We start from the raw sequence: 25,157 nt of genomic DNA on the forward strand, positions 1-25,157 counted from the left end.
GGGAAGTGAGAGGCTTGGTGTGGTGGCAATCTCGAGTAAAAGCACACCAGGCAGACGGAAGAGCAGGTGCAAAGGCCCTGAGGTGGGAAGGTGCCAGGACACCAGTGTGGTCAGTGCAGTAAGTGAAGGGAGGGTTGGGGGAGATGGAGAAGGAGGGGAGGTTTTGAGCAGAAGAGCGATGTGGCCTGACTTCGATTTAATGTGGAGAAGCCTATAGAAGCACAAGGGTAGTGGCTGGAAATGGCGTGGGAGGTGTGTCATCGGGGCCCCTCGTGACAGCCGTTCTCCCCACCCAGGTGTGTGGGGAGCAGCACCGCTTCGAAAAGCTGATGGAATATTTCCAGAAAGAGGACAGCAACATCGACTTCATGGTGAGCTCAAGAGGGTCTGGCCACGCTCGGTGTAAGGAGCAGCCGGGGGGCCGGGGTCTCTGGCTTCTGGGCTCTGCTCCTGTGAAAAAGAGCACTGAGCGGCTGGTGGGGGAGGGGTGGACATCAGAGACAGGGAAGCTGGAGGGAGGGGACCTGGGAGAGAAATACAGGTAGGGACGAAGCTGGGTTAGTGGAGTGACAAATGGGGAAAAGGAGAGACTTGGGAGTAAGTGGGGGACAGAAGGCACAGAGCACCCCCACCCGGAGGGTCACAGACCTGCTCGTGGGCCCTGCTCCCCAGGTCGCCTGCATGCAATTCATCAACATCGTGGTTCACTCCGTGGAGAACATGAACTTCCGTGTCTTCCTGCAATACGAGTTCACCCACCTGGGCCTGGACTTGTACTTGGAGGTGAGCCCTGCATCCCCTTGCTGGGACTTAACCACTCGCCGACTGCAGAGCGTGGCTCTGTGCTTAGCAGCATGGGTGTTGAGGTCAGGCAGATCTGGTTCAAATCCCGACTCTGCCACTTCCAAGCCCATGTGACTTTGGATAGGTCTCTTCTTCTCTCGGAGTCTCATTTTTCCCATCTGTAAAACAAGAGAATCCTGAAGGTAATAATGACTCTCGATAGAATGAGGCAGAATGTTTTCTGCCACCTTATAGGCACGCAGTCCATGGCGCTGTTATCGCAGGCACCGGAACAGGCTCTGCGTGGTCCTGGGTCTGTCTGGCTTTGGAAGCATCAGCCTCAGGCAGGTTCTGAGTCAAGCGCATAATGGGAAGCATGGAGATATTGGGCCAAAGTGGGAGCTGGCTCATGTTGGATGGGTCCAGGTCCTAGAGGGGTTCCTTGCCCTGGGGAAGGTAGGCAGAGGGGCTTGGTGCTTCCTGGTCCAGCTTGTGCAGAAAAGCTACAGGTTCCCTGATGCCTTTGGGAGGCTTCTTGCAAGAGCAGGGCCTTTGGGATTGGATTTCTAAAAGCCAAAAGGTGAAAAGCTGGTCGGGGTGATACAGCCATACAAGGGGCTATTACTCAGCCATACAAGGGGATGAAGTACTGCTACATGCTACCACAGGGATGAACCTTGAAAGCATCAGGCTAAGTGAGAGAAGCCAGATGCAAAAGCCCAAACACTGTATGATTCCTTTATATGAATGTCCAGAAGAGAGAGGTCCACAGAGGCAGAAGGTCGACTGGCAGTTGCCCGCGGTTGGGGGAGGAGAGAATAGGGACTGACTGCTAAGAGGTACAGGGGTTCTTCTGGGGTGATGAAGATGTTCTGGAATTAGACAGTGGTGATGATTGCACAACCCTGTGAGTAGACGAAAAACTACTGAATTATATGCTTTAAAATAATGAATTTTATGGTATGTGAATTATATCTCAATTAAAAAAATAAAAAAAAAGCAGGCTGGGGCTCAGGCCCCTTCCTCTGGGCTCTAGGGGTGATGGGGGTTCCTGGAGAGACCCCTCACATTGGGCCTCACCGGCTCTTTCCGTCTGGGGGCCAGAGGCTCCGGCTCACGGAGAGCGACAAGCTGCAAGTGCAGATTCAAGCGTACCTGGACAACGTTTTTGATGTGGGCGCGCTGCTGGAGGACACCGAGACCAAGAACGCCGTGCTGGAGCACACGGAGGAGCTGCAGGAGCAGGTGGCCCTGGTGAGAGCTGCTACCCAGCTCGGCCCGCACGTGGGAGGCCCCGAGGGCCTCACGCTGGCGGCAGGCATTGGTTCTAGGTGTGAGTAGGGGGTGGCTGTCTGCCTGGCCCCTGACTTTGACCTGAATCCCAATCTTGAATCCTGTGGGGTCTTTCTCAATGAGCGATCGCTGGGTTCCTACACTGCCCGACCTCTGAGGAAGGCAGGCCCCTCCCCTCCCGGTGCTCAGAGCCCCCACCCCGGCTTGGGTGGAACTAGGTGCCTGGCGCCCCTCCTAGCCCAGTCTCCTCTCCACCCACCTCCCTCCTCAGTGGTGCCTTGGCTCCTCCTCCTCAGAGAACGTTAGTGCCCTCAGGATCTTACCTACTTGGGTTCAAGTGCCAGGCTCAGCCCACCCGCCAGGCGCCGGTGCTAAGCGCATCCGGAAGCCTCCCCCAGCCCTGCAGGCAGGCATGCCTGCTGCCGCCCCCTCACCGGCGGTGCCAGTGCCCAGCGGCGGGTGGGAGCTCACCATGTGCTGTGCCACAGCTGACAGAGAAGCTTCGGGACGCGGAGAACGAATCCATGGCCAAGATTGCAGAGCTGGAAAAGCAGCTAAGCCAGGCTCGAAAGGAGTTGGAGACCCTGCGGGTGAGGCTGGGGACGTAGGGGGCCGGGCCAGGGGCGGGCCGGGCTCCCAAGAACGGAGCTGTTGGGGCTTCGAGGCTTGACGTTTCCTCTACCCGGGCAAGAGGGTGGGGCTCTGTGCCAGGCCTGCTGGGAGACACTGACCTCTCCCCGGGGCTCACAGGAGCGCTTCAGCGAGTCGACCCCCATGGGCGCCTCCAGGCGTCCTCCTGAGCCTGAGAAAGTGCCTACCTCCGTCCCGGCGCGGCCCTCGGCCCTAGAGCTGAAGGTGGAGGAGCTGGAGGAGAAGGGGTTAATCCGTATCGTGCGGGGGCCCGGGGATGCTGTCTCCATCGAGATCCTTCCGGTCGCTGCGGCAACTCCAAGCGGCAGTGATGCTCCGACTCCTCCGGGCATTCCCAGCAGCTCACCCAGCCCAGGTGCGCAAGAGCTTCGGGCTGGGTGGGGCGGGCGTGGGGGAACCAGGGTCAGGAAGGGGAGCCTGGGGACATCTCCCGCCGGGAGAGTAGGGAGAGGTAGGTTCGGGGTTGTGGGCGTGGCTCAGGTGGATGCGGGGTGGTAGACGTGGGCCCAGTGCGCATGCGGCATGCGTAGGAAGGGGAGGCGGAGGCCAGACCACCTAGGTCCAGAACCTGATACCCCCCCTTCCCCCCCATCTTGGGTTCTCGGTTTTCTCCAGGCTCAGATCTCCCACCTGCGGCAGAGCCGGTTCCTGGGGCAGCACCCCTACTGCCACCGCCGCCGCCACCACCCACACTTCCCGGCCTCCCCCACCAGCAGGAAGCCCCGCCTTCGGCACCTCCACTAGCCTCACCCCTCCAGGGCAGCTCCGAGCCCCCGCCCCCGCCGCCGCTGCCGGGAGACTTGCCGCCCCCACCCCCCCCACCACCGCTGCCTCCCGGCCCAGATGGACCAGCGCCTCCGCCGCCTCCGCCGCCTCCAGGAGGCCCCTCTGGAGGGTCCAGCCCTGAGATGGGCCCGGGTGAGTGGACTGCCCAGGGCTGGGGGTAGATATGGAGGTGGCCCTACCTCAGTGTCCTCGGGGACCCTCTGTATGGGGGTCTCCTATTGCCTTCCGTCTGTCCTGTGAGGCCTCTCCGGGCCCTGGGTCCCGCCAGCCACCTCACCCTCACCTCCCTAGTGCTCAGCACTCTCCCCCTCTCCCAGGAGTGAAGGCCAAGAAACCCATACAGACCAAGTTCAGAATGCCACTCTTAAACTGGGTGGCCCTGAAACCCAGCCAGATCACCGGCACTGTCTTCACGGAGCTCAATGATGAGAAGGTGCTGCAGGTGAGTGTGGCCCTGCCTTGCTTCCAGTGTGGGCCCCAGGGGAGGAGGGAACTGCCTGGATCGCGCTAGGTCATCTCCTCCACCCCATCGTGCAGATGAGGGCAGGGAGGCCTAGGGATGCGTGTTAAGCTAAACTGGATTCGTGTATCTGATAGGCCCCGTATATCCTGACTCCCCTGGAGGCTGTCCCCTCCCCCGCTGTAGAGGGCACATCTGGCCTCAGGTCTGGCCTCTCTCTCCTCCCTTTAAGCTTCTTTCCCACCACCCCCACAGGCAACCAGGGTTTCAATTCATTCTTTCTTTCTTTTTCTTTCTTTCTTTCTTTTCTTTCTTTCTTTCTTTCTTTCTTTCTTTCTTTCTTTCTTTCTTTCTTTCTCCTTTTCTTTCTTTCTCCTTTTCTTTCTTTCTTTCTTTCTTTCTTTCTTTCTTTCTTTCTTTCTTTCTTTCTTTCTTAGAGCAGGGTGGAGTGTGGGGGGTGGGGCAGAGAGAAAGGGAGAGTGAGTCTAAGCAGGCTCTAAACTCAGTGAGGAGCCTAACATAGGGATCAGTCTCACACCCCTGAGATCCTGACCTGAGCCAAAATCAAGAGTCAGATGCTTAACCAACAGAGCCACCAAGGCACCTCTAGCCCTTCTAATTCTTTTAGTTTTCCAAAAGGGATGTGTTCTCTTGCCTCCAGGCCATTGCTCATGCTGTTCCTTCTGCCCAGAATGCCCTTCCCTTTCCCCTTTTTACCCCTGGCCAATTCAGCTCTTCCTTCAGCTGTAAGGGCTTGGGAGAGTGGGTCCCTACGGTTGGGTGCTACTCTTCCTCCTCGCTGCTGTCTTTACTTCCCCAGTATCCCCTATCAGGGCCTGCAGTCAAGCCGGGTTATTGGTTTGTTTCTCTGCTGGTGGTGTGGTCAGGGCTGGATAGCTGGTTCAGCTGGGAATGTGTCAGACCCCAGCCTGCCAGCCCCACCTCCTCTCCCTGTGCCCTCAGGAGCTAGATATGAGTGACTTTGAGGAACAGTTCAAGACTAAGTCCCAAGGTCCCAGCCTGGACCTCAGCGCTCTCAAGGGTAAGACAGCCCAGAAGGCCCCCACCAAGGCCACCCTCATCGAGGCCAACCGGGCCAAGAACCTGGCGATCACCTTGCGCAAGGGCAACCTAGGGGCTGACCGCATCTGCCAGGCCATCGAGACGTGAGTACCTCTGCCCTGCGTTTGTGGGTAGCCCAGCCGCTCCACTGGGCCAGGCTCATCAGGCGTCTGCTAAAGGAGTCCCAGCTATGGGGCAGAGCCCATCAAGCTTCATGCTAACCCTGGTCAGGGATTAGGGCTGGGAACCTTGTTCCCATTTTCAGGCCAAGAAAACTGAGGCCATAGTGAGTACATGCCCAGACCGAGACATTCCCGTTTCCTCCCTGCTCCTTGTCCAGCTGTGGGCACTGAGGCCCAGGCATTTACTGCTGGGCATCTGCCACTGATGTACCATAGGGACCTCGGGCTTCCCAACTCCCAGCTTCCCTGACTCCTACCTCTTGGTCCCTCAAGCTATTGGCAAATAGCAAATACTGAAGTTCATTTATTCAATCGAGGAAGTGGGGAGGGGGGGCTAGTCCTGCCCTCAAGAGCTGGTGAGTATAGGGCAATAACTACCCCACCTTCCGCCAGGTACGACCTACAGGCCCTTGGCCTGGACTTCCTCGAGCTGCTGACCCGCTTCCTGCCCACGGAGTACGAGCGTAGCCTGATCGCCCGCTTTGAGCAGGAGCAGCGACCCATGGAGGAGCTGTCGGAGGAGGACCGCTTCATGCTACGCTTCAGCCGCATCCCGCGCCTGCCCGAGCGCATGGCCACACTCACCTTCCTGGGCAACTTTCCGGATACCGTCCAGCTGCTCATGCCGGTGTGGGCGGGGCAGGCAGAGCGGTGTGGGCGGGGCAGGGCGCGGTGGGAGGGGCAGGCAGGGCGGTGTGGGCGGGGCAGGCAGGGCACTGTGTTCTGAGTTGGGGATACCAGGAGGCAGCCAGCAGCCTCGGCTGGGAGAGGGCATTTAAGAGGACTTAAGCCTCCCATAGGCTTGCCCCCCCACCTTGCCCCAACTTATCTTGCCTCTCCAATCACACCCCCAGCAACTGAATGCCATAATTGCAGCCTCAATGTCCATCAAGTCCTCTGACAAACTCCGCCAGATCCTGGAGGTGAGAGCCCCAGGCAAGGGCCTGGGAAGTGGGGTCCACCCATGACTCCTTGCCTGTTCTGGGTCGTGTGAGAGGGAGACCCCGGCCTGCCCTGCACTCTTAGGATGCAACAGTCACATACCCAACTCTCACGTAGACAGAAAGACAAAGCTCAGGCAGGAGTGGCGGTCACGTCTACAACAGCGTAGCTTAGACTTCTGAGGGCTGAGCCCCCTCTGGGGATCACTGTGTGATTAGCAGAGCACCCGCACCTGCTCAGTGTGGAGTGTCTGGGAGCCAGTAGAAATGGCTGTTAGATAGACCATGACACCACAGCCAAGGGGATGTCAGCAGCGCAGTTCTGGGCGGGAACAACAGAGGACAACATTGGGTATGCTAAGGGGCACCTGGCTGGCTCAGTTGGGTGAGTATTATGCAACTTTTTTTTTTTAAGTTTATAATTATTTAAGAAATCTCTACACCAAATGTGGGGCTCGAGCCCATGACCCCAAGATCAAGAGTCACATGCCCCTCCAGCTGAGCCAGTGAGGTGCCCTGAGCATGTGACTCTTAATCTAGGGGTTGTGGGTTCGAGCCCCAGGTTGGGTGTAGAGATTACTTAAAAATAAAATGTTAAAAAAAAAAAGCACTGGGTATGACAGGCACGTATGTCAGACAGGTACACACGCATGTACGTGGCTCATGGATCTGAGGGGTCCACGAAGGAGTGCACTGTGGGCTGAGTGGGCGGGGCTTGCTTTTGCGCAGTTTATACTTGAGGGGGTTCCCTCCCCTGCACCCTGCTGAGCCCCCCTCCCCCCCACCTCTCCCAGATTGTCCTGGCCTTTGGCAACTACATGAACAGCAGCAAGCGCGGAGCAGCCTATGGCTTCCGGCTCCAGAGTCTGGATGTGGTGAGGGGCACGAGGAGGGGTTCCCTGGCCTGGGGGATGGGGAGCACCAGTGGCCCTTGGCTGACCACAGGCCTGCACACAGCTGCTGGAGATGAAGTCCACTGACCGCAAGCAGACGCTGCTGCACTACCTGGTGAAGGTCATTGCCGACAAGTACCCACAGCTCACAGGATTCCACGGTGACCTGCACTTCCTGGACAAGGCAGGCTCAGGTATGGGTGCAGGTGCCCCGCCTCGGGTGGGGGAGGGGCTCAGCCCTGGGGACTGATAGGGATGGAGAAAAAGTGAGGGGACCACAGGGGGTCATTGGACGGGAATGCGTGCCTCTCTGATTGCCTGCCTCTGTGCTGCCCCACCCCCCACTCAGTGTCCTTGGACAGCGTCCTGGGGGACGTGCGCTCCCTGCAGCGAGGCCTGGAGTTGACCCAGCGGGAGTTCGTGCGGCAGGACGACTGCCTGGTGCTCAAGGAGTTCCTGAGGGCCAACTCACCCACCATGGATAAGCTGCTGGCCGACAGCAAGACTGCCCAGGTGGGCCGGGGCTGGCCAAGCCCTGGAGGTGGGGAGGCCTGGGGGGCCGTGAAGGTCTGGAGGGTCAGGGACGCAGTGGGGGAGGGAGCAGGGGGCCCACCTGCCCGGAGGTGCAGAGATGAAGTGGCCGGTGTCTCAAAGCACACGGAGCTCCTCGGGGTCGGTGCTGGTGGGGCTGACAGGCTGTGCCCACAGGAGGCCTACGAGTCCGTGGTGGAGTACTTTGGAGAGAACCCCAAGACCACGTCCCCCTCCATGTTCTTTTCCCTCTTTAGCCGCTTCATCAAGGCCTACAAGGTATGTGTGTCTGGTGGCAGGCCGGGACCCTGCGGGGCATTTCAGCCTCTCCACCTGGGCAGTGTAAAGGGTAGGGGACGCTCTGTCTGGGGGCGGGCAAGACTCCCCTCACGGAGACCCACCTTGGCCCGTCAGAAAGCTGAACAGGAGGTGGAACAGTGGAGGAAGGAAGCAGTAGCCCAGGAGGCCGGCACCGATGCCCCAGGCAAAGAGGAAGCCCCGGCGCCCAAGGTAGGCAGCTGCGCCTGAGCTCGGGACTTTGCAGGGCTCCCCATCCCAAAGATCTGGCCCTCTTCCATACACTCATTTCTGTGACCAGACCCTGCCCAAGGTGAGGACGGTGCCCCAGCAGCCTGGGATGGGAAGGGCTTCCTTCTGCTCCAGCCTGCTGTGGGGGACCAGGCAGACAGATGTTCTAGGGTTTGGTGGCCTGGGGAGAGGGGATCCTGGAGCCAGAGCTACATGTGACCTTCCATGACCACCCCCCACCACTACCCAAGGCTCGGCGGCAGCAGATGGACCTCATCTCTGAGCTGAAGCGGAAGCAGCAGAAGGAGCCCCTTATCTATGAGAGTGACCGCGATGGGGCCATTGAAGATATCATCACAGGTGAGGCTTTGGCTGGGCCTGTCCTAGACTCTGTCTGTCCTTCTAATGCTCTCCTCCCCCCACCCTAGGGGTCTGGCTGCCTCACTGCTTCTTGCCACTTTTTCTGTCTTTTTTCCTTTCTCTCCCCCCTCCTCCCTCCCAACCCTCAGTGCTCAAGACGGTGCCCTTCACGGCCCGCACCGGCAAGCGGACGTCCAGGCTCCTCTGTGAGGCCAGCCTGGGAGAAGAGATCCCTCTCTAGCCCCCAGGTACCTGGGTAGCCTGGCCTCTGATCCCAGAAGCTGCCCACAACCCTGAGGGCCCTCGGGGGACTGGGTCATGCTGCCTGCCCTCCCTTGGGCCAGGTGTGGCTGGGGTGTGCTTGAGCCGGGTCTGGAAAACATAAACAGGTCCCTTCCCACATGCACACAACCTGGGTGAGGCCTGTGCCCTGGAGTTGTGGTCCTAGCGCCAGAGCAGACTTCGGAAGGGTAAGAGGCTCTCTTCTTGGTTGCCAGATCTGCGGAACCAGCCCTATATCCGCGCAGACACAGGTCGCAGAAGTGCTCGGCGGCGCCCCCCAGGACCCCCGCTGCAGGTCACCTCGGACCTCTCGGACCTCTCGCTGTAACCGCTGTTTCTGCAGATGGACTCAGTGGGGAATCGGGGGGGTGGCAAGCCGGGGCCCAAGGAAGGTGGTCCTCAGCTCGGCTGGGCCGGGCAGCCCCCTCTGCCGCTGTACTCCGCGATGGTCCCATCTCAAGTGGTCGGGTGCGGGGGCATGGGGGGGGCAGCATCACCGGCCCCTCCCCCAGATGCTGCTCGCAGCACTCCTCTCCCCCTAATAGCCATACTTAGCCTCAGCCGGAGCCTGGCCTGTAACTTATAAAGTGCAACCTCGCGCTCCACCTCCAGCTCCGGGAACCCTCCACGGACCATATTTTTATACAAGAGTAATAAAGATGTTTGCAGAAGATCGGCCTCCGCTCAGTGCCTGCCCCACCACACGCAGCCGGTTTTGCTCCGCAAACGCTTTACTTTTTCATAGCAGGTTTCTGCAAAAAGGCTGGAGAAGGGGAGAAGGGCCGCTTCTGCACTAGAGTTGGGGGGGGAGGGAGTCATCTTCAAGGGGCGCAGATAGTCTAGTGGCTGGCCCACGAACCCTGTGGGAGGGCAGAGGGGGGCGTGCGGAGGATCAAGGGCAGCTCTCCTTTAGAGACTCTGGATTAGCCCCACCTCAGTCCTCCTTTCTCACCACCCTGCCCCATTTCGCCTCCTATCTGGGTGCCCTGCCCCTTTTTCTCAGGCTCCGTCCTAGCCTTGGTCAAGCTCCTGCGTGATCCCAGATTACTTGGGCGGTATCTTCGCGGTTTCCTGAAGCCCTGCTCCCACTCTTCTCCTGCCTCGCCCCTCTGCCCCGCCCCCAGCCCCACCCCTATCTGCCCCGCCCCCTCCCTCGGCTCTCACCCTGGCTGCGAGACCTCTGGGTGAGCGTGAGCTTGTGGCTGCTGGACTGGCAGGACTTGGGAAGTCGGACGTCGGGGCACGGGGCTCGGTGCCGCGTCCGGTCTTCTGGGGTGTCCGCCCGGCCAAGTTAGGTATCTGAGAGTAGGGGCTGTGCGCACCTGGACCCGGGGAAGCCAGTGGGGGGAAAAGGAGAGGCTAGTCCTGACAGCCGGTCCCGGGGCAGGGTCCCCCCGCTGGCGGGTTCCCGCCCGGCCCGGGGCGCACCTGCTTTGTGCAGTCTGTGCAGTGAGCGCTCCAGCTCTGCGCTGGAGAGGCCGCCAAGGCGCGCGGCCTGGCAGAAGAAGGTGAGGCCCGCGTGAGTGTGCATGGTGCCGCCGCGGGAGCGGCCCTTCCAGCCAGGGTTCACCCGCAGAGCCCGCTGCTTCTTGGTGTAGTAGCTTGAGGGGACACGTGGGGGGCAGCCTCGTCAGACACCGCCTCTCCCGGTCCTCTCCATCTCACAGGTGGGGAAACCACAGCAGGACAGGAAGCCCCAGGAAACTGACTCAGAATTCAGGGCTTCCGTCTCCTTCCTGGGGACCCCTGCATGGGGCAGCGTCTGCTCCCCCCACCCTGGGCCCTGGAGCTGGGGACCCACGCCTACCTCATCACTTCCTGCACCACCTTGTGAGGCAAGAAGCCCTGGCTCATCAGCTTGAACAGCATCTCTAAGAACAAGGTTTGCAGGCCCTGGGGATCACAGAACCGGCTGTTCCTCGCCTGGCCTGGGGACAGAGATCATGGGGGAGCGTGAGGAGGAGCCTGCCCCAGTCCAGGCCATCCCCCCACCCCCAGCCTTGCCCCTCACCCAAGCACTGAGCCAGGCGGTGGCTGTCAGTAAGGACCCCCAGGAAGTCTTTGAAGCTTACAGTTCCATCACCTGGGACGAGCGAGAGAGGAAGGGGTGCTGTGGTGTCTCCCTCGCAGAAGCCCTACCCTGCATATGCTTTAGGGGTGTGTTTGCAGTTCCTTCCAGACATTAGAGATTCCAGTCCCACCTCCAGCCAAATGTCAACCCCAGTGGAATGGGGGAGAAATAGCCCTGGCCCTGGGACAGCCCTAAGTCAGGATGAGGATTAACACAGCAGAGATGTTTAGGGGCTATGGGATAGGTGTGTTGATCAGAGCAGGCTTCCTGGAAGAGGCAACTTAAAAACGACAAGGCCGAGGATTCTGTGGTCCTAGGAGACATTGTCCAGAGCTAGAAGTGAGGGAGAACAAGAGGCCAGGGGTGGGGCACCCACCGTCCAACTCGGCCCGCTGCAGAGCCTTGCACATCTCCTGTGGGCTCAGCTGGATGCCCACGTGGTGCAGGGTGGCTTTCATGCTGTGCATGTCCACGGTGCCTGTTGGGCTGGAGCTGAACAGTTTGAAGATCTCCTGGAACGCTGCGGGCAGGTAGGGAGGCGGTCAGCAGGGTGAAGCGCGCGCAGGGCCCCGGAGATCCGCCCACTCCTGCTCAGAATGACTGAAGACTTGGGTCGCTCCCACTGCTGGGGCATGATAACATTGAAAGAACAACAGTGGCTACTGTGTGTTGGCACTTGTCAAGTCCCCATTCAAGTCCCATGTCCGAACTCATACTTGGACATGTTTGTATGAAAAGACATTCAACACTATGTCCAAGGTCATGCCACCAGTAGACTGGGCAGCGCTGGCCCCCGGCAGGTAGCGTGACTGGTGGTGAGTGACTGCTTCGAGGGGCCCCTGCCAGTGGTACCGTGGCATTGGGGGTCCCCAAATGTAGACCCCACAGCCCCAGACTCTGAGGGGCGTGGGGAACTCAGGTTATTTTTCCCCATCCTGTCTCCCAATTTCATTCCTCCCTTCCTCTTTCATCTTTCATGTGTCCTGTCCATCCATCCGTCCATCCATCCTCATCCATCATCCAAATAACTTCCTAGCCACCAATCCCTCCCTCCCTCTTACACACACACACACACACACACACACACACACCAGTGAGCCCTGGAATTGTAAAGATTAGCTCATGAGACTGGCATTGAGGGACAGTTACAATATGATCACCAACTTGTCACCATGACCGGACTCTCTGGGGAGGGTCCCCTTGCAGTTCCGCCACCGTGAGCATCCCCCCTCCCCCCTAGCCCCAGGGCCTCACCCGCCAGCTGCCGGGCTGTCAGGGGCAGCAGGTTCTCATCCGAAGAGCTGCTTCAGGAGGAAGAGGGTGGAAAGGACTTTGCACCTGCTGCAGAGAGATGCCAGGGCCAGGCAGGCCTTCCCCCAAACCCAGCACCTCGGGGCTGGTCTCCGGTCCCTGCCCTTACCTCTGAGACCCGGAGCCTGACTGTGCTGAGCTGGTAGCTGCAAGGCGTCTGAACTCCCCGGGCCTCTGGGAGCTCTGCTCAGCCCCTGTGGCCTTGGCGGATGCTGGCTGCCTCTGGGTCAGCAGGGCAGTGGGCTGCTGAGGCCTCCCTTTCTGCACCCCGCGGCGCTGCTCCCCTCCTGGGTCCTGTCTGAACAGTCTTCGAGGCTGCGGTGGAGGCCTTGGAGGCCCCGGGAGAAGACAGGACTGAGGGGCCCCGCCCACCCGATGGCTCAGACTGGGGGTAGGGGGGCTGGGACCAGGTCTGTGGGGGCTTGGGCTCAGCGCCACCTCCTCCCAGGACCCTCACACCGGCCTGCACCCACAGTCCGCTATCCAAGGGATTCTGCGGGCAGTAGCTTGTCCCAGCAGACCCTTCGCCAGCCCGGGTTACCTGGACGTTCCCTGTGCCGACGATGGGGATCTCTTGGTCTTCTGCCTTTGGCTGCCTGAAAGGCAGAGTCACGGGCTCTGAGGCTGGCCCAGCGCCCCAGGCCCGCAGCCCCCAGGCTGGCTTTGGGGTGGGCTTCAGCAGCTTTTGGCAGGGGCGCACTCTGTCCCTCACCACAGGCCTGCTTCTCTTTGCAGGGGGGGACCTACTGCTTTACTCTTTTGGGTTTCTGCTCCCCTTAAGGATCCGAATTTGCGACTCCACTCCGGAAGCTAACACAGGCTGGCAGAGGCCCAGGGAGAAGCAGGCCTTCGAGTCCCGAAGTCGGGCATGGGAAGCAGGGGTCCAGCCCAAGGTGGGGCTGTGGCCCCCCCACCTTACGCCAGGTCCGCGAGGAGGGAAGGATCTCCTTCACCAGACCATGCAAACTCACAAACCATAGTTCACAAAACAGTCCGGGAAGATGTATCCCAACAGCCTGGCCCCTCTCTGGATACTCACCTCTGCATCTTCCCCTCCTTCCTCTTTCCAGTCTCCTAGCCCTCCTCCGCACCCTCCCTCTCCGGCCATGGCCCATTCCCATCTGTTCACCCCTTCCTAATCCTACCCTCCTAGGCCCTGGGCACTCCATTCCTCAGCCCTCTCTCAAGGCAGGGCAGGCTCTCCAGGATCCGCAAGGCTGGGCTTTCAGCTGACAGGGAGACTTGGGGCTGGTGGGTCTGGAGGCTGACCAGGGCCCAAGCTACGGCTCTGCCTCTCCCTTCCCTTCCTTCCCGACTTCCTTTCCATGCCCATGTCCTTCCCCACATTCTGAATTCGCTTCCCTCCTGTGCTGCGAGCTCTCCTCTTCCAGAGCTTTCCCACGTTGCCTGTTCTCCCCCAGCCTGGGGAGGCTTGTGCGTTCGTGTGCGTGTTTAGTGCACGTGTCTGGCTCGCAGGCATGTGTGTTGACGTGCTTGTGCACACGGCCCACGTGGAACTGCAAGCGGACGTGTGTCTGTGGGTGCCTGCGTGATGTACGAGTCAGCGGATGGTGTATGTGTGTGTGTGTGAGCGTGTCTGGGTTGCACGGGGAAGTACACGGTTACATACAGGCTTGCCCCTACATTTTGAGATACTTCCAGCTCAAGGCTGTGGCCCCTGGAGGGGCAGTTCTTTGGCTTCTTTCTTCCCCTCCTTCGAGCCCCTGGACACCATCCCTTCCCCAAACCAGGCCCTCACTGTGGACAGAAGCAGGAAGAATTCCTTTCAGACTTGCCTCCTCACCTGGCCAGCCCACCCCCAGGAGGCCCTCTCCTAAGACCATGCTGACATGTCCCTGGCTTCAGGCCAAAAGGAAGCCCCACTTCACCACCTAAGACACCCGAAGTCTCAGAGAGGGCCCCAAGGCCTTCCCGAGAGGGGTCATGAGTCTCTGCCGCTGGCTGAAGTCTGGAAGGTGTGAGTGAGGTGGAAGGACCCCTGGGGAGTGGGGAGGGGGCCACAGAGGGCTGGCAGAGCCCTCCGGGGATGGGTTGGGCAGGTGGGGCTGGGCAGCTAAACAATGGGGGTGGGTTGAAACGAATACTACACGATGTGTTAACTAACTAGAATTAAATAAAGTCTTGAGAAAAAAAAAACGGGCGGGAGGGGGGGTGGGGGGGAGGGTATGGTGGCATCCCTAAAAAATTTAGACCAGGACGCCGCAGCCAGGTGAGCTCACTAGTCCAGGAGCATTTGCACAAAAAGTCTGAGCCGGGGGCCAGCACTGGAGGCTTTACTGGTTTTGTCTAGTCATTCTCTGGGGAAGTGGGGGACGGCATCTTAAAATGGACTTTCAGCAATAATGGACTCCCTTTCCTGGTTCCAGGCACCGAGCTGCAACGCAAAAGAGAGAGTGTCACTTGGGCCCCAGTGGCAGGGTCGGGGAGAGGGGTGAGCCCAGAAGCCTGTGCGAGGAGGGCCCCGGAGCGGGGGTAAGAGGGACTCTTCCTGCTGCACGCTGATGGGGCAGCTGGCCTGTTGTGTCCATTCATCACCAGGAAGTGAGGGGTGCTGAGAAAGCTGTTCCCTCACATTCTGCTCCCTGGAAGCGTCCGGGCCCAGGGCCCTCGAGTTCTCAGCAGGGCAGACGCTAGTCTGAGCACTTCCCATGAGGGCGAGGCCATCTGCCCTCTGGGTGACCGAGCTTCCTAATGCTAGAATGGCTCTTCCCATTTCCAGCCCAGGTCCTTGCCCGGGCCCTGGAAGTGCTCACCCTCCATCGTCCCCAGGCCTCCTCCAGCCCTGGCCTCGGCACTGGGCCTCAGTCCACGGGAACCTTGTTTCCAGCAGCCTTTATGAGGTCACTGAGGTTGAGACATCACAGCCCACCCCATCCCCTAGCCAGCCCCTCATTCCATTTCCCCACCCCTACCCAGCTGTGAGAGGAGTGGGCCCACCTGCACATCCCAGCACGCCCCTGGGCGTGAGGCTGTGGGCCAGCCTCACTTACTCTTTCACGGCTCCTTGAGGCGGAGGGGACCTGGCCGGTTGTTGGAGAAGCATCACTTGTCCTTCAATGGTGGCCCTCTTCATCCCCGGCTTGCTGAAGTCGAGGTAAGGGTGGAAGAAGTTCTTGTCTTCCTGCTTCCAAGCTTTCTGTGACTCCCCGGCTCTAAGTGGTTTCTCCAGCAACTTCTTCGAGTGGTTTTTTCCCTCTGGCTGGTCCGTGGCCCGCTGGGCGGCAGGATCTGTAGAAGGCGCCTCGACCTTCTGAGGTGGAGCTCTGATCATATGCTCCAAGCTGGGCAAGTCCCTCTTGCTGGAGGAGGCCACGGCCAGGGAAGAGGCGAAGTTGACCACATCTGCCAGGCCGATGCCCGGTGAGAGACTGGAGGAGGACGGGTGGGGGTTTGGCGGCTGCTGGGAGTCCGTGGTGGGCGGAGCTGGCTGCGCGCTGGAGTTCTGGAGCTGCTTCTTGGAACACATGGCATCCCTGGGGACACACTGCTGGTCCTGACAGCCGCTGGTCTTACCTGTGTTCTTGCAGGGCTGCCTGTGGAGCACGTGCTGCAGGCTGTGTTCGGAGGTCTGGATGTGTTTGTCTGCCCAGAAGAGGTGCTTAGAGGTCTGCACGCGGATGGAGCGACGGTTGGCGGACGCCTGGTCGTTCTCTGCCTCACTCAAGTAGCTAGAGGTGGACCTCACGCGCCACTGGCTGGCGTCCTGCTGCGTGTGGCACTGGGCGGACTCGATCCTCGGCTCCTCTTGCTTGCAGTCCTTGGGCTCTGGCTCCCCCTCCAGCTCCAGCTCCGGCTCTGGCTCTAGGTCCAGGTCCGCTTGGGATGGGGGCTCCAGTTCTAGCCATTCTTTCTCCAGCTGAAAAGTTTCAACAAGCTGTGGAGGCCCCTGGCCCTGAGGTCCTTCTGGGGCCAATTCTCCGCCCCCCACTCCTGCCTTCCTCCCCTCCCCTCGCCTCTTGGCCGACACCAGCCTGGGGCAGGCTCCCAGGATTGTCAGGGATGTAGGGAAGCTGGGCCTCAAGGAATCCTGCCCCTTACCTACCACCTCCCTCCTGCCCAGTGTTACCTTGGTCTCATCTTCCTCTTGTACCAGCTGGTGTTGGTCTGGGCCATACCTACGACAGAAGGGGACAGAATGGATGACCGGTCTCCAGGGGGTGGGTGGGGTGGCAGTAGGGGGATGAGGGAGGTGTCTGGGGCCCTCGAGACCCCCTCCCCGTACAGAGGCTGGCGAGATGCCCCCAGGTCATCCACTCCCCTCACTGTCCTTGCACCCACTAAGAATTCCGGAGTAGCGTTTTCAATCTTTAGTGAGTTTAGGAGGTGCCTGAAGAGTTTGCCAAGCGGCCCCCTACCCCAAAGAGGGATCCAGGTAGTTGGAGGTAAGGGCCAGGATTCTTCCTTTTCATCAAGTATTCCAGTGAGCCAGTGCAGCTCACCTGCAGATCCAGTGCCCAGAAGTGGGCTCGCCACAGAGCAATGCCCTCCCGCTGACCTGCCCAACCCCAGACTGGCGGATCTGAACGGCAGGGGTGTTTGTGGAGGGTCCCCTCAGTTCTTGTGGGCAGTTTGCTGCCATCTGGGCCCTTATCCTCCATGCTCAGCCACTGTGACTCCCTCTCCTTCCTCAAGCATCTGCCCCCCCCCCCAACCCCAGGGTTGCTCTGTGCTCAGAGCAAGGCAGCCAGAAGGGCTCAGTTCCCCTCCATGTCCCTGAGTGTGCCCCGCCACCCCTCAGTCCTTCACTCACATCAGGGGCTGCAGGCAGAAGCAGAAGTGGGGGTGGTAGGACTCCCCCCACAACACTGCCCTTGGGGAGATTTTGGAAAGAAGAAAGATGGAGGGAGGTCCTGGGTTGGGGGGGGTATGAAAACTTGGCAGTGGTGGCGGGGGTAAGGGCTGGTGGTCCTGGAGGGTGGGGGACTGGCTCTCACTGTGTCTCCACAATGTCCACTGACTCCTTGCCACAGCAGGGAAATCCACTGGCACCTGGTAGGGAGAAGGAGGTGAGGGCAGGGGAGCTGCAGGTGGGGACATCTCTGGGGGGGGGGTTGTAGAGCCTGGGCAGGTGGTGCTGCTCCAGCTACCCCCTCCCACCCTCCCTGTCCTGCATCTCAGCCCATTCACCCTCCCCTCTCCCATCTCGGCTCCCCCCTCTCTCCAGTGTTACCAGCCCTGCACTCCCGGTCTGCTCCCCTCCATGCTCGAATTTGCCTTTCCTTTGGCTCGCCCCAGTCCATCACTGTTCTTCATGAGGTTGGATGCTAATAGGCGTCACTGCTGTTTAGTGAGTGCCAGCCAGGCATCCTGTTGGGCACTTTCTGTGCTTTATCTCATGGACTCAACATAAAAAATGAGAAGAGGTTCATTTACCCAACGTCCCTCAGCTGATGGTTGCCGACATCAGGAACTGAATGCAGGTTCGACGGAAGAGAAACTCTTAACGCCCCTGTCCCGAGTGCTATCCTACCCAGGATTCTGCAACTGCGTGGAGATCCTTTGAGAACCTTCCATTCCCGCTCCTCTGCCGCCTTTCTCCATTCTTCTCTGGCCAGACTTCAGATCTGTGGCTCACCCTAATCCTGGCCCCTCCTGCTCTGAAGCCCCTCCTCTCCTCCAGGCTTCTCACCCCCTCACATCCTGGGGTCACCCACCCGGGGCATTTTCACCCCAGGCATTTGATCTGCGGGGATGCTGACAGCAGAGTTCCCATCAGAAGAGGATGAGCCGTGACTTGGGGAAGGTTTCCCCACCCCAGTCACCTCCTGGAGGCTTGTATCTTTTACTGAAGAAGCTTCTTTTTCATCCTCCGGTGGGGCGCCGGGTAGGGGCACCAAGCTGTCCCATTCTCTGCTCCCCAGGGTAGTAGATGGGGGTTGATGGTGGAGCCGTCATGGCAGTGGGAAAGCCGGATCCCCCTGAGCCTGGAGTGTGGCAGGAAATGACGGCCTTGGCTCTGGCTAAGAATCGCTCCCAGGAGTATATCTGCAGGGTTAGAGTGGCCATGCCTCTTTCTAGAGATGCAGAGGCTGTTTCTGTATCTGGGATTTGGGCACATCCATGTCCCTCCTGGGCCTGTGCATCTTGGACCAGCTGTATGGCTGGGCTAGGAGTGGACTACCATGGACAGGCTCCCAAGAGCTAGCTTCGTGGTCTCTGGAATCTTCCACCAACTTGACTGCCATGTTCCATTGGCTTCCTTCACAACTCTCTTGATTTCCAGCTCCACCTGCCCCCAGTGCTGCTTTTCTCCAGGCCCCTCGTCTCAGAGCCTTCCTTTGCTCCCTTTGCAAAACTTCCCTAGACAATCTAACCAACACCCGTAGCCTAAAGCCTTCCATGAACAGCAACGGGGTGTGGATAGGAAGAGAAAGTGTTATAGTGTGAACCTCGTAGTGGCACTGAGGGTTGGAAGCAGAAGTCTGAGGTTAACTCAACTTGGGACCTCTGTGCCCAACTTGGGAATGTTCTTTTTTTTGTTTTTGTTTTTTTTTTTTAAAGATTTTATTTATTAATTTGACAGAGAGACATCCAGCGAGAGAGGGAACACAAGCAGGGGGAGTGGGAGAGGAAGAAGCAGGCTCCTAGTGGAGGAGCCTGATGTGGGGCTTGATCCCAGAACACTGGGATCACGCCCTGAGCCAAAGGCAGACGCTTAACAACTGCACCACCCAGGCACCCCAAACTTGTAAATATTCTATTAGGGATTCAGGTGACATTCTGTAGTATGTGGCCAATCGCTGGTTGCTAGTGTATAGAAATGTGTGTCCTGTAACCATCCTAAAATCCTATCAGTTCTAGTTTTTTGTTTTGTTTTGTTTTGTTTGTAGATTCCATAAGGTTCTTTACATAAACAGTAATGTGTGTGACTAGGGGTGCCTGGCTAACTCAGTAGGTAGAGCACGTGACTCTTGATCTTGGGGTCGTGGGTTCAAGCCCCATGTTGGGTGTAGAGATTACTTAAACAATTAAAAAAAATTACTTGTGTGACTCAAGACAGTTTTACTTCTTCCTTTACAAACTGGACGTCTCTTATTTCCTTTTTCTGCTTTATTGTACTGAGAATAATGTTCAGTACAATGCTGAATAGAATTGAGAATGACATCCTTGCTTTGTTCCTGACCTTAGGGAGAAAGCATTCAGTATTTCACCATTAAGTATGATGTTAGCTGTGGTTTTTCCTCAGAGATGCCCTTTAACACGTTGAGGAAAGTTTCCTTCTATTCCTAGTTCACTTAGTTTTTACAGATTTGGTTTTTTTTTTTAGAGAGAGAGAGCGCATGTGTATGCGCACAAGGCAGGGGAAGGACTGAGGCAGGGAGAGAATCCTAAGCAGACTCCACGCTCAGCGCGGAGCCCAACATGGTGCTTGATACCACGACCCTGAGATCATGATCTGAGCTGAAATCGAGTTGGACTCTTAACCAACTGAGCCACCCAGGTGCCCCTTAGTTCACTTAGTTTTTAGTTAGGAAGAGATGTTAGATTTTGTCTGATGCTTTTTCTGCATTTATTGAGATGATTATATGGTTTTTCTTTTTATATTCTTTTATTTATTAGTAATCTCTATACCCAATGTGGGCCTTGAACTCATGACCCTGAGATCAAGAGTCATATGCTCTTCCAACTGTGCCAGCTGGGTGCCCCTGCTTTTCTTTTATATTCTGTTAATATATTATATGTTATGTGTAACATGAACAATGTTATATATTCTTCTGTTAACAATTCTCTTACATTCTGTTTATCATGAAATAAATTAATTTTGAATGTTAAAATCAATCTTACATCCCTGAGATAAATCTCATCTGGTCATAATGTATTATCATTTTACACATTGTTGAATGATTTGCTAACTTTTTGAAAGAAATCTCACATAATGGTTCATGAAGTACATTGGTGTATAATTTTCTTACATAGTCTTTGTCAGGTTTTGATATTAGAATAATGCTGGCCTCATAGAATGATTTGGGAAGTATTCTCTTGTCCATTTTCTGAAAGAGTTTGCATACAATTGGTATACTTTCTTCCTTATGTTTGGCAGAATTCACAGGTGAAGCTTGTGAACCTGGGCCTGGAGTTTCCTTGTCCATTTCATCTAAGTTGGCAAATTTATTGGCATAAGGTGTTCATAATATTCTTTATTATCCTTTTCATATCTGTAGATTCTGTAGTGATGCCACCTCTTTCATTTCTCATATTGGTAACTTTTGTCTTCTTTCTTTTTGTCCTGTTCAGTTTGGCTAGAGATTTGTCAATTTTGTTGATCTTCTTGAACCAGACAGAGATATGCCTGTTTCCTCCGGATCATCCCAAAGTGACATCTGCCAGGGAATCAGTCCTGCAGTCACAGGTTCCCAATCAGCTTTTTATGATTTCACTCTTAAACATGAACAGCTAAGCATGACCAGACATTTGAAGAAACTGCCCACATGCAATTGACAGACCGAGAGAAAAGATGACTCTAGAATATCAGAGGTTCTTTGGGAAACAGAAAGGAGCTTTAAAAATACTCTAAAATCTTGAGATTCTGAGATGTAGATATTCAACAATATATACTGCATCCAAAGAGCAAGAACAGGTTGCTCTTAAAAAAATTTGGAAAAGAAAGAGCTTTTGGCAAAAAGACTTGGAAAATAAAACAGAAAATCCTCCCAGAAAGTAGAACCAAAATATCAAGACAATGTGAGAGAAAATGATCAAGAGGCAGTCTAGTTCTGAGATACAGAAAGGGGATCTAGAAAGAATGGAGAACATGGAAAAGGAAGGAGAAAAATTTTCATGAGCTGAATGATGATGTCATTGGCTTAAAAGGGTTCACCGCAAGCCCTGCACCATAGATGTCAAAAGATCCTTTTGAAAGGATCTGTGAAAGTTCACTGCACCAGGAACAAAGAATTCTCAAATTCTTCTAAAGTGGAAAAACCAGTCACCTACAAGGGGAGGGGGAATCAATTATACTGGCAGCAGTGTTAGGAACAATGGCTGCCTTTAAAATTCCGAGGAAAATGTTTTTTAACCTACAGGTTTATATCCAGCCAAACTATCATTTCAGACATGGAAGGACTCAGGAAATTTACTTCTTTTTTTTAAGGAGGTTATCTGAGGATGTACTAAAACAAAATAAAGGTGTAAAACAAGAGAGCCAGGAAGGAAATAGTGGTCCACCCCAGGAAAGCAGCTAAGTCCCAGGATTTTAACTGTATAGAGGCAAGAAGATGAAGGGTTCTGGGCAGATTTCTGAAATAAAGAAAACATGATAGAATAGTTGATTAGATGTAGAGGCTGATGAAAATTAAGACTATGATAAAACCAAAGAATATAAGGAAAAGGCAACTAGAAACTCCAGGAAAAACAAAAAGCTGTATGAGACAGAAAAGGTAACTGTGGTACCTTTCCTGGTTCTGCAGTGAACAGTAGTTATGAGTCACAATAATGTTAAGCCCAGTTTTCAACTTTCAGAATCAACATATAAATAAAAATTGGAAAATATATTTGTGGCTATAGGACAATGTGAATGTTACCAACCTTGATATTTAAAAAAACTAAAATACAGGTTAGCGTCATTGGGGGGTGGGAGGGAGGGAGGAAAGCTGAAGGGAAGAGTAGGGGCACTAAAAACTTCATCTTAGTATGTGTGGTGTCAAAATATATTATCTAAAGTGATGACAAATAAAGACATAAGTATATTGAACTTACAAAGGTATCAGCAGATCTAAAAATGATGTTGGGAGGATGGGGGAGGGTGGATCCATTAGAGCAGGAAGGTGATAATGTCTAAAACTGATAAACCAAGAAAGAGTCCAGGAGATTGTAGAAATATAAGGTAATTAGGCAGAAAAACGGTTCTAATAAAACAATTGTGATTGCTCTGAGGAGTGATACTCGGGGTGTGCTATAGGGGATACTTGCTTTTCATCACTGAAGAAACTCTTCAGGACTATTTAATCATATGCATATATTTCTTTGATAAAATTCATGTTGAACCCCTAAGGGCCAGCCACTGTTCTAGGGGACACAGTGATGAACACAGTTTCTGCCCTCCTGGGACTTCCAAACCTGTGGCTGGGACCACAGAAGATCCTCCAATCCCTATTTCTCATTCCCACTTCTCCTGTGCTCTAGACTCAAAATCCAGTCATTGATCGCACATTTCCCCCTAAGGGGATCTCTCCCTTGTCAGAGCCTTAGATGTCTCCCATCTCTGAAATGTCCCTTGTTTTCTATTGCAATGATGCTCCGTGCTCACTTCTTCCTGGAGACCTTCAGGACTCTACCCCATGGCATCTCCTCCAGTTGCCCCAGCCCCGTCCCTGCTGACCTTTAATTAGAGGTGGGCAGAGTGTGTGGGCTGCCCACTTTGAATCTCTGATCCCCTGCACACAGGGTCTGCAAGGGAGATGCTCTTAAGTTTGTGAGAAGAAATGAACTCTTCATCCCTCTCGCCTGCCCAACCACGCGGCTTGTCCTCCATTTTTCACCTTAAGTTCACCCCCTGTGTGTCTAGACTCGAGTGTGGCCAACAGAGTTTGCATGCCTGATCCATCTTCCTTCCTAATCTCATGTCTTGATCACCCCCTCTCCCCTGGTAATCTCCCCCTCCCTGATAATCCTTCATTCTAGCACCCAAATTAGAAACCTGGGTCATTTATGAGCCCTCTCACTTCCCCGGCTTCTGACCTCCCTATCTCTGATGTTGACCTTGTGCAGGTCCCTTTCTCTACCCCCACTGCTTCTCATCTCCCAGCACCAAAGTCAACACACACCTAGGACTGAGTGCTTTCCCATACATTCCATCTGCTTCGCCACTTTATGCCCAAGGGGTCACGACTCTGTTCTCACAGATGAGGAAACTGCACAGGTCACCCTTCTGTTAAGAGCAGTGCCATGACCGGAACCCAGACCTGACTGGCTCCGAACCCCATGATGCTAACCACTGTGTTATTGGAAATCTCTTTTGGTGTCTAGCTGGACCACTGCAACCATATTTCCCTGCAATTTGGGCTCCTTAGTGACCCCAGGGTGAGGCTGCTGCATCACACCGGCCTCTGGTCACATCCAGACTGTGGATTGGCTTCAAAGATCCTGTATGGTCTGACCTCCGCCCTCTTGTTGCATCTCCTGGTATCCAGCTCCCTCCTTGCTCCAAGCCCAAGCTCCCCCAGAGCACTGCGGGCCCTTCTGTGCCTCAGTGCCTTTACACCTGCTATTTCAGATACCCAGGAAGTCTTTCTTCTGGCAAAATCCTACTCATTCCTGACAGGCCAACCTACCTCTTCAGTGTCATCTTCTGTGTGACACACCTAGCTGTCCTAGCCACATTTTAATTTTTTATTAACTCATCAGACTCTGGGCCTAGGTAAGAGCTGAAAGGGGTGCAACAAATATCACAGGAGGGAATTAAGGTGTCTGCATCAATTTGTTACCCACGAGTTTGGGAAAGGGAAAAGCTGTTCTCTGGTTGTTGGTTCTTGGCACACTTTTAATGCTGGCCCACGTCCTCCTGAGAGAGAAGGTCCCCAGAAGAAAGCCCCCATTTCAGTGGAAACCTAAGGGGCAAACTGCTATGCTCACTGCTACAGAGCAGAGTGCAAAGGACAAGGGAGGCGCTCAGTGTTTGTGGAAGCCAACTGCTTCTCTCTGCAAAGGCTCCAATCATCAACCGGGAACAACTGAATGGGATTTTGGGGTTATTAGCAGTTTGGGACCATTAATGAGTCGTTCCCTGGGCACAACGCCACTATTCCTTCCGTGTGCCCAGAAGCCCTCCAAGAATGGCTGAATCTGCAGCCTTTACTCCGAGGTGTGCATGCGTGCCTGTGCGCACACGCTTGTGCCCTGCGCAGGGCCCAGGCTGGGGGCGCTAGTCTGGGGGCCAGGGGACGGTCGGCTGCGGTCAACCGACCTTCCGGGTCTACGACCTTCCAGCCGCCCGGGCTTTGGGAGCAGGGGGAGGGGCCCCGGGCCGATTCCCCGCCCCGCCCCTCACTTTCACTTTCCCCGCCCCGTCCGCCCCTCGGCGCCCTGCCCCGCCGCGCGCCAGCCCGCTCCCACCTGTCACCCCCATGCTGACCGAGGCTCTGTCGGGGAGGCGGGGAGCGGGCTGGTGGCTGCTGCCCCTCCGCCTCCAGTGCGCTCTTTGGTTGGGGGCTGTGGGGGGCGTTGGAGATGCTGGGGGCGCCTGCGCCTGTGATGTCGCCGCCTCTGTGACGTTCCTGCCCCGACCCCACGGATGGAGGGGGAGAAAACGCTCCGGATTCCCCGCGGGTGAGCGGGGCAGCCGTTGTGGGGTGTCCTCCGGAGGAGACTGTGCCACCCCGTGCCCGAGCACTCTCCCAAGACGTGGGGCTGCTCGGCTTTTCCCCGCAGGCCCAGAGGCAGCCACCACCGGTAAGCTTGGATGGCCTTTGCACCTGCCCCTTCCCGGGGTGCAGCACCCCTCCAGGAAGCCGCTGACCCTGCGGCCCGTGCCCCCAAAGTGTGCGTGTGTCCATGCACACACACATAGCTACTTGAGCAAGGCTTCGGGTTGGGGGGTGTGGAGCCAGATGTGAGAAGGCCCCCCCCGCCCCGTTGTTAGTGGCACCCATCCTCAGATGGGCCTGTCTGGAAAGGAACAGGGACCCACTCCTGGAAAGTCATCTCTGCTCACTCAGTACTGGGAGTCTCTTTGTTCCTTGGAAGCAGGTCTCAGGGACAGGAGAGGGTGAGGCAGTCTTTGTTCTGGGCTCCTGGTACCCCCCCCCCAGCCATGTCAGGCCATTGCCCGGGCCTTGGCGACCTCGCCTCCTCAGCCTGGCAGTGTTTGGCCAGGGACTTCCCTACTTGCCACTGGGTGGGGCATCTTGCCTAACTGGTGTGAATGGATAGGCCAAAAGTAGGATGGGAAGCTCCCACTGGGAGGGGTGGTGGGAAGAGTGACCTCACTCAAGGGTTGGAAACAGTCCTGGCCCAAAATAAAGGGCAGACGTGACAAGATCCCACCAAGAAGGCACAGGGAGGCAG

The 25,157-nt window shown here is 56.3% G+C and overlaps 3 protein-coding genes across 10 annotated transcripts in view; 1 reads left to right on the forward strand and 2 right to left on the reverse strand.

Moving 5' to 3' along the window:
• FMNL1 (formin like 1) overlaps positions 1–9,425 on the forward strand; it is a 24,763-nt gene extending 15,338 nt beyond the window's left edge. For 5 of the 8 annotated variants that reach the window (XM_034641225.1, XM_034641226.1, XM_034641228.1 and 2 more), the window contains 17 exons: positions 297–371; positions 673–783; positions 1,888–2,037; positions 2,565–2,666; positions 2,827–3,082; positions 3,343–3,645; positions 3,831–3,955; positions 4,937–5,139; positions 5,611–5,845; positions 6,072–6,140; positions 6,953–7,033; positions 7,116–7,245; positions 7,401–7,564; positions 7,760–7,861; positions 7,997–8,092; positions 8,362–8,470; positions 8,968–9,425. In XM_034641225.1, the coding sequence (XP_034497116.1) occupies positions 297–371; positions 673–783; positions 1,888–2,037; positions 2,565–2,666; positions 2,827–3,082; positions 3,343–3,645; positions 3,831–3,955; positions 4,937–5,139; positions 5,611–5,845; positions 6,072–6,140; positions 6,953–7,033; positions 7,116–7,245; positions 7,401–7,564; positions 7,760–7,861; positions 7,997–8,092; positions 8,362–8,470; positions 8,968–9,080 (2,424 nt within the window). In that variant the 3' untranslated portion in view covers positions 9,081–9,425. Of the gene's footprint in view, positions 1–296; positions 372–672; positions 784–1,887; positions 2,038–2,564; positions 2,667–2,826; positions 3,083–3,342; positions 3,646–3,830; positions 3,956–4,936; positions 5,140–5,610; positions 5,846–6,071; positions 6,141–6,952; positions 7,034–7,115; positions 7,246–7,400; positions 7,565–7,759; positions 7,862–7,996; positions 8,093–8,361; positions 8,471–8,619; positions 8,719–8,967 lie in introns of all 8 variants that reach the window. The other 3 variants (XM_034641227.1, XM_034641231.1, XM_034641232.1) reach the window with 1 other exon arrangement.
• Positions 9,070–15,138, reverse strand: LOC117795693 (EF-hand calcium-binding domain-containing protein 3-like). Its single transcript, XM_034641236.1, has 9 exons — positions 14,909–15,138; positions 12,676–12,730; positions 12,244–12,462; positions 12,078–12,124; positions 11,200–11,343; positions 10,560–10,680; positions 10,181–10,353; positions 9,917–10,074; positions 9,070–9,612 (listed from the first exon to the last, which is right to left on the reverse strand). Exons 1-9 carry the CDS (start codon positions 14,913–14,915, stop codon positions 9,592–9,594), a joined length of 945 nt encoding a protein of 314 aa, XP_034497127.1. The 5' UTR covers positions 14,916–15,138; the 3' UTR covers positions 9,070–9,591.
• Positions 12,593–25,018, reverse strand: SPATA32 (spermatogenesis associated 32). Its single transcript, XM_034641235.1, has 4 exons — positions 24,207–25,018; positions 17,090–17,144; positions 15,146–16,270; positions 12,593–14,529 (listed from the first exon to the last, which is right to left on the reverse strand). Exons 1-4 carry the CDS (start codon positions 24,217–24,219, stop codon positions 14,442–14,444), a joined length of 1,281 nt encoding a protein of 426 aa, XP_034497126.1. The 5' UTR covers positions 24,220–25,018; the 3' UTR covers positions 12,593–14,441.
• Between the last annotated feature and the right edge of the window lie 139 nt (positions 25,019–25,157).

Source organism: Ailuropoda melanoleuca, chromosome 13 (genome assembly GCF_002007445.2).
Source record: "Ailuropoda melanoleuca isolate Jingjing chromosome 13, ASM200744v2, whole genome shotgun sequence".
Taxonomy (NCBI): Eukaryota; Metazoa; Chordata; class Mammalia; order Carnivora; family Ursidae; genus Ailuropoda; species Ailuropoda melanoleuca.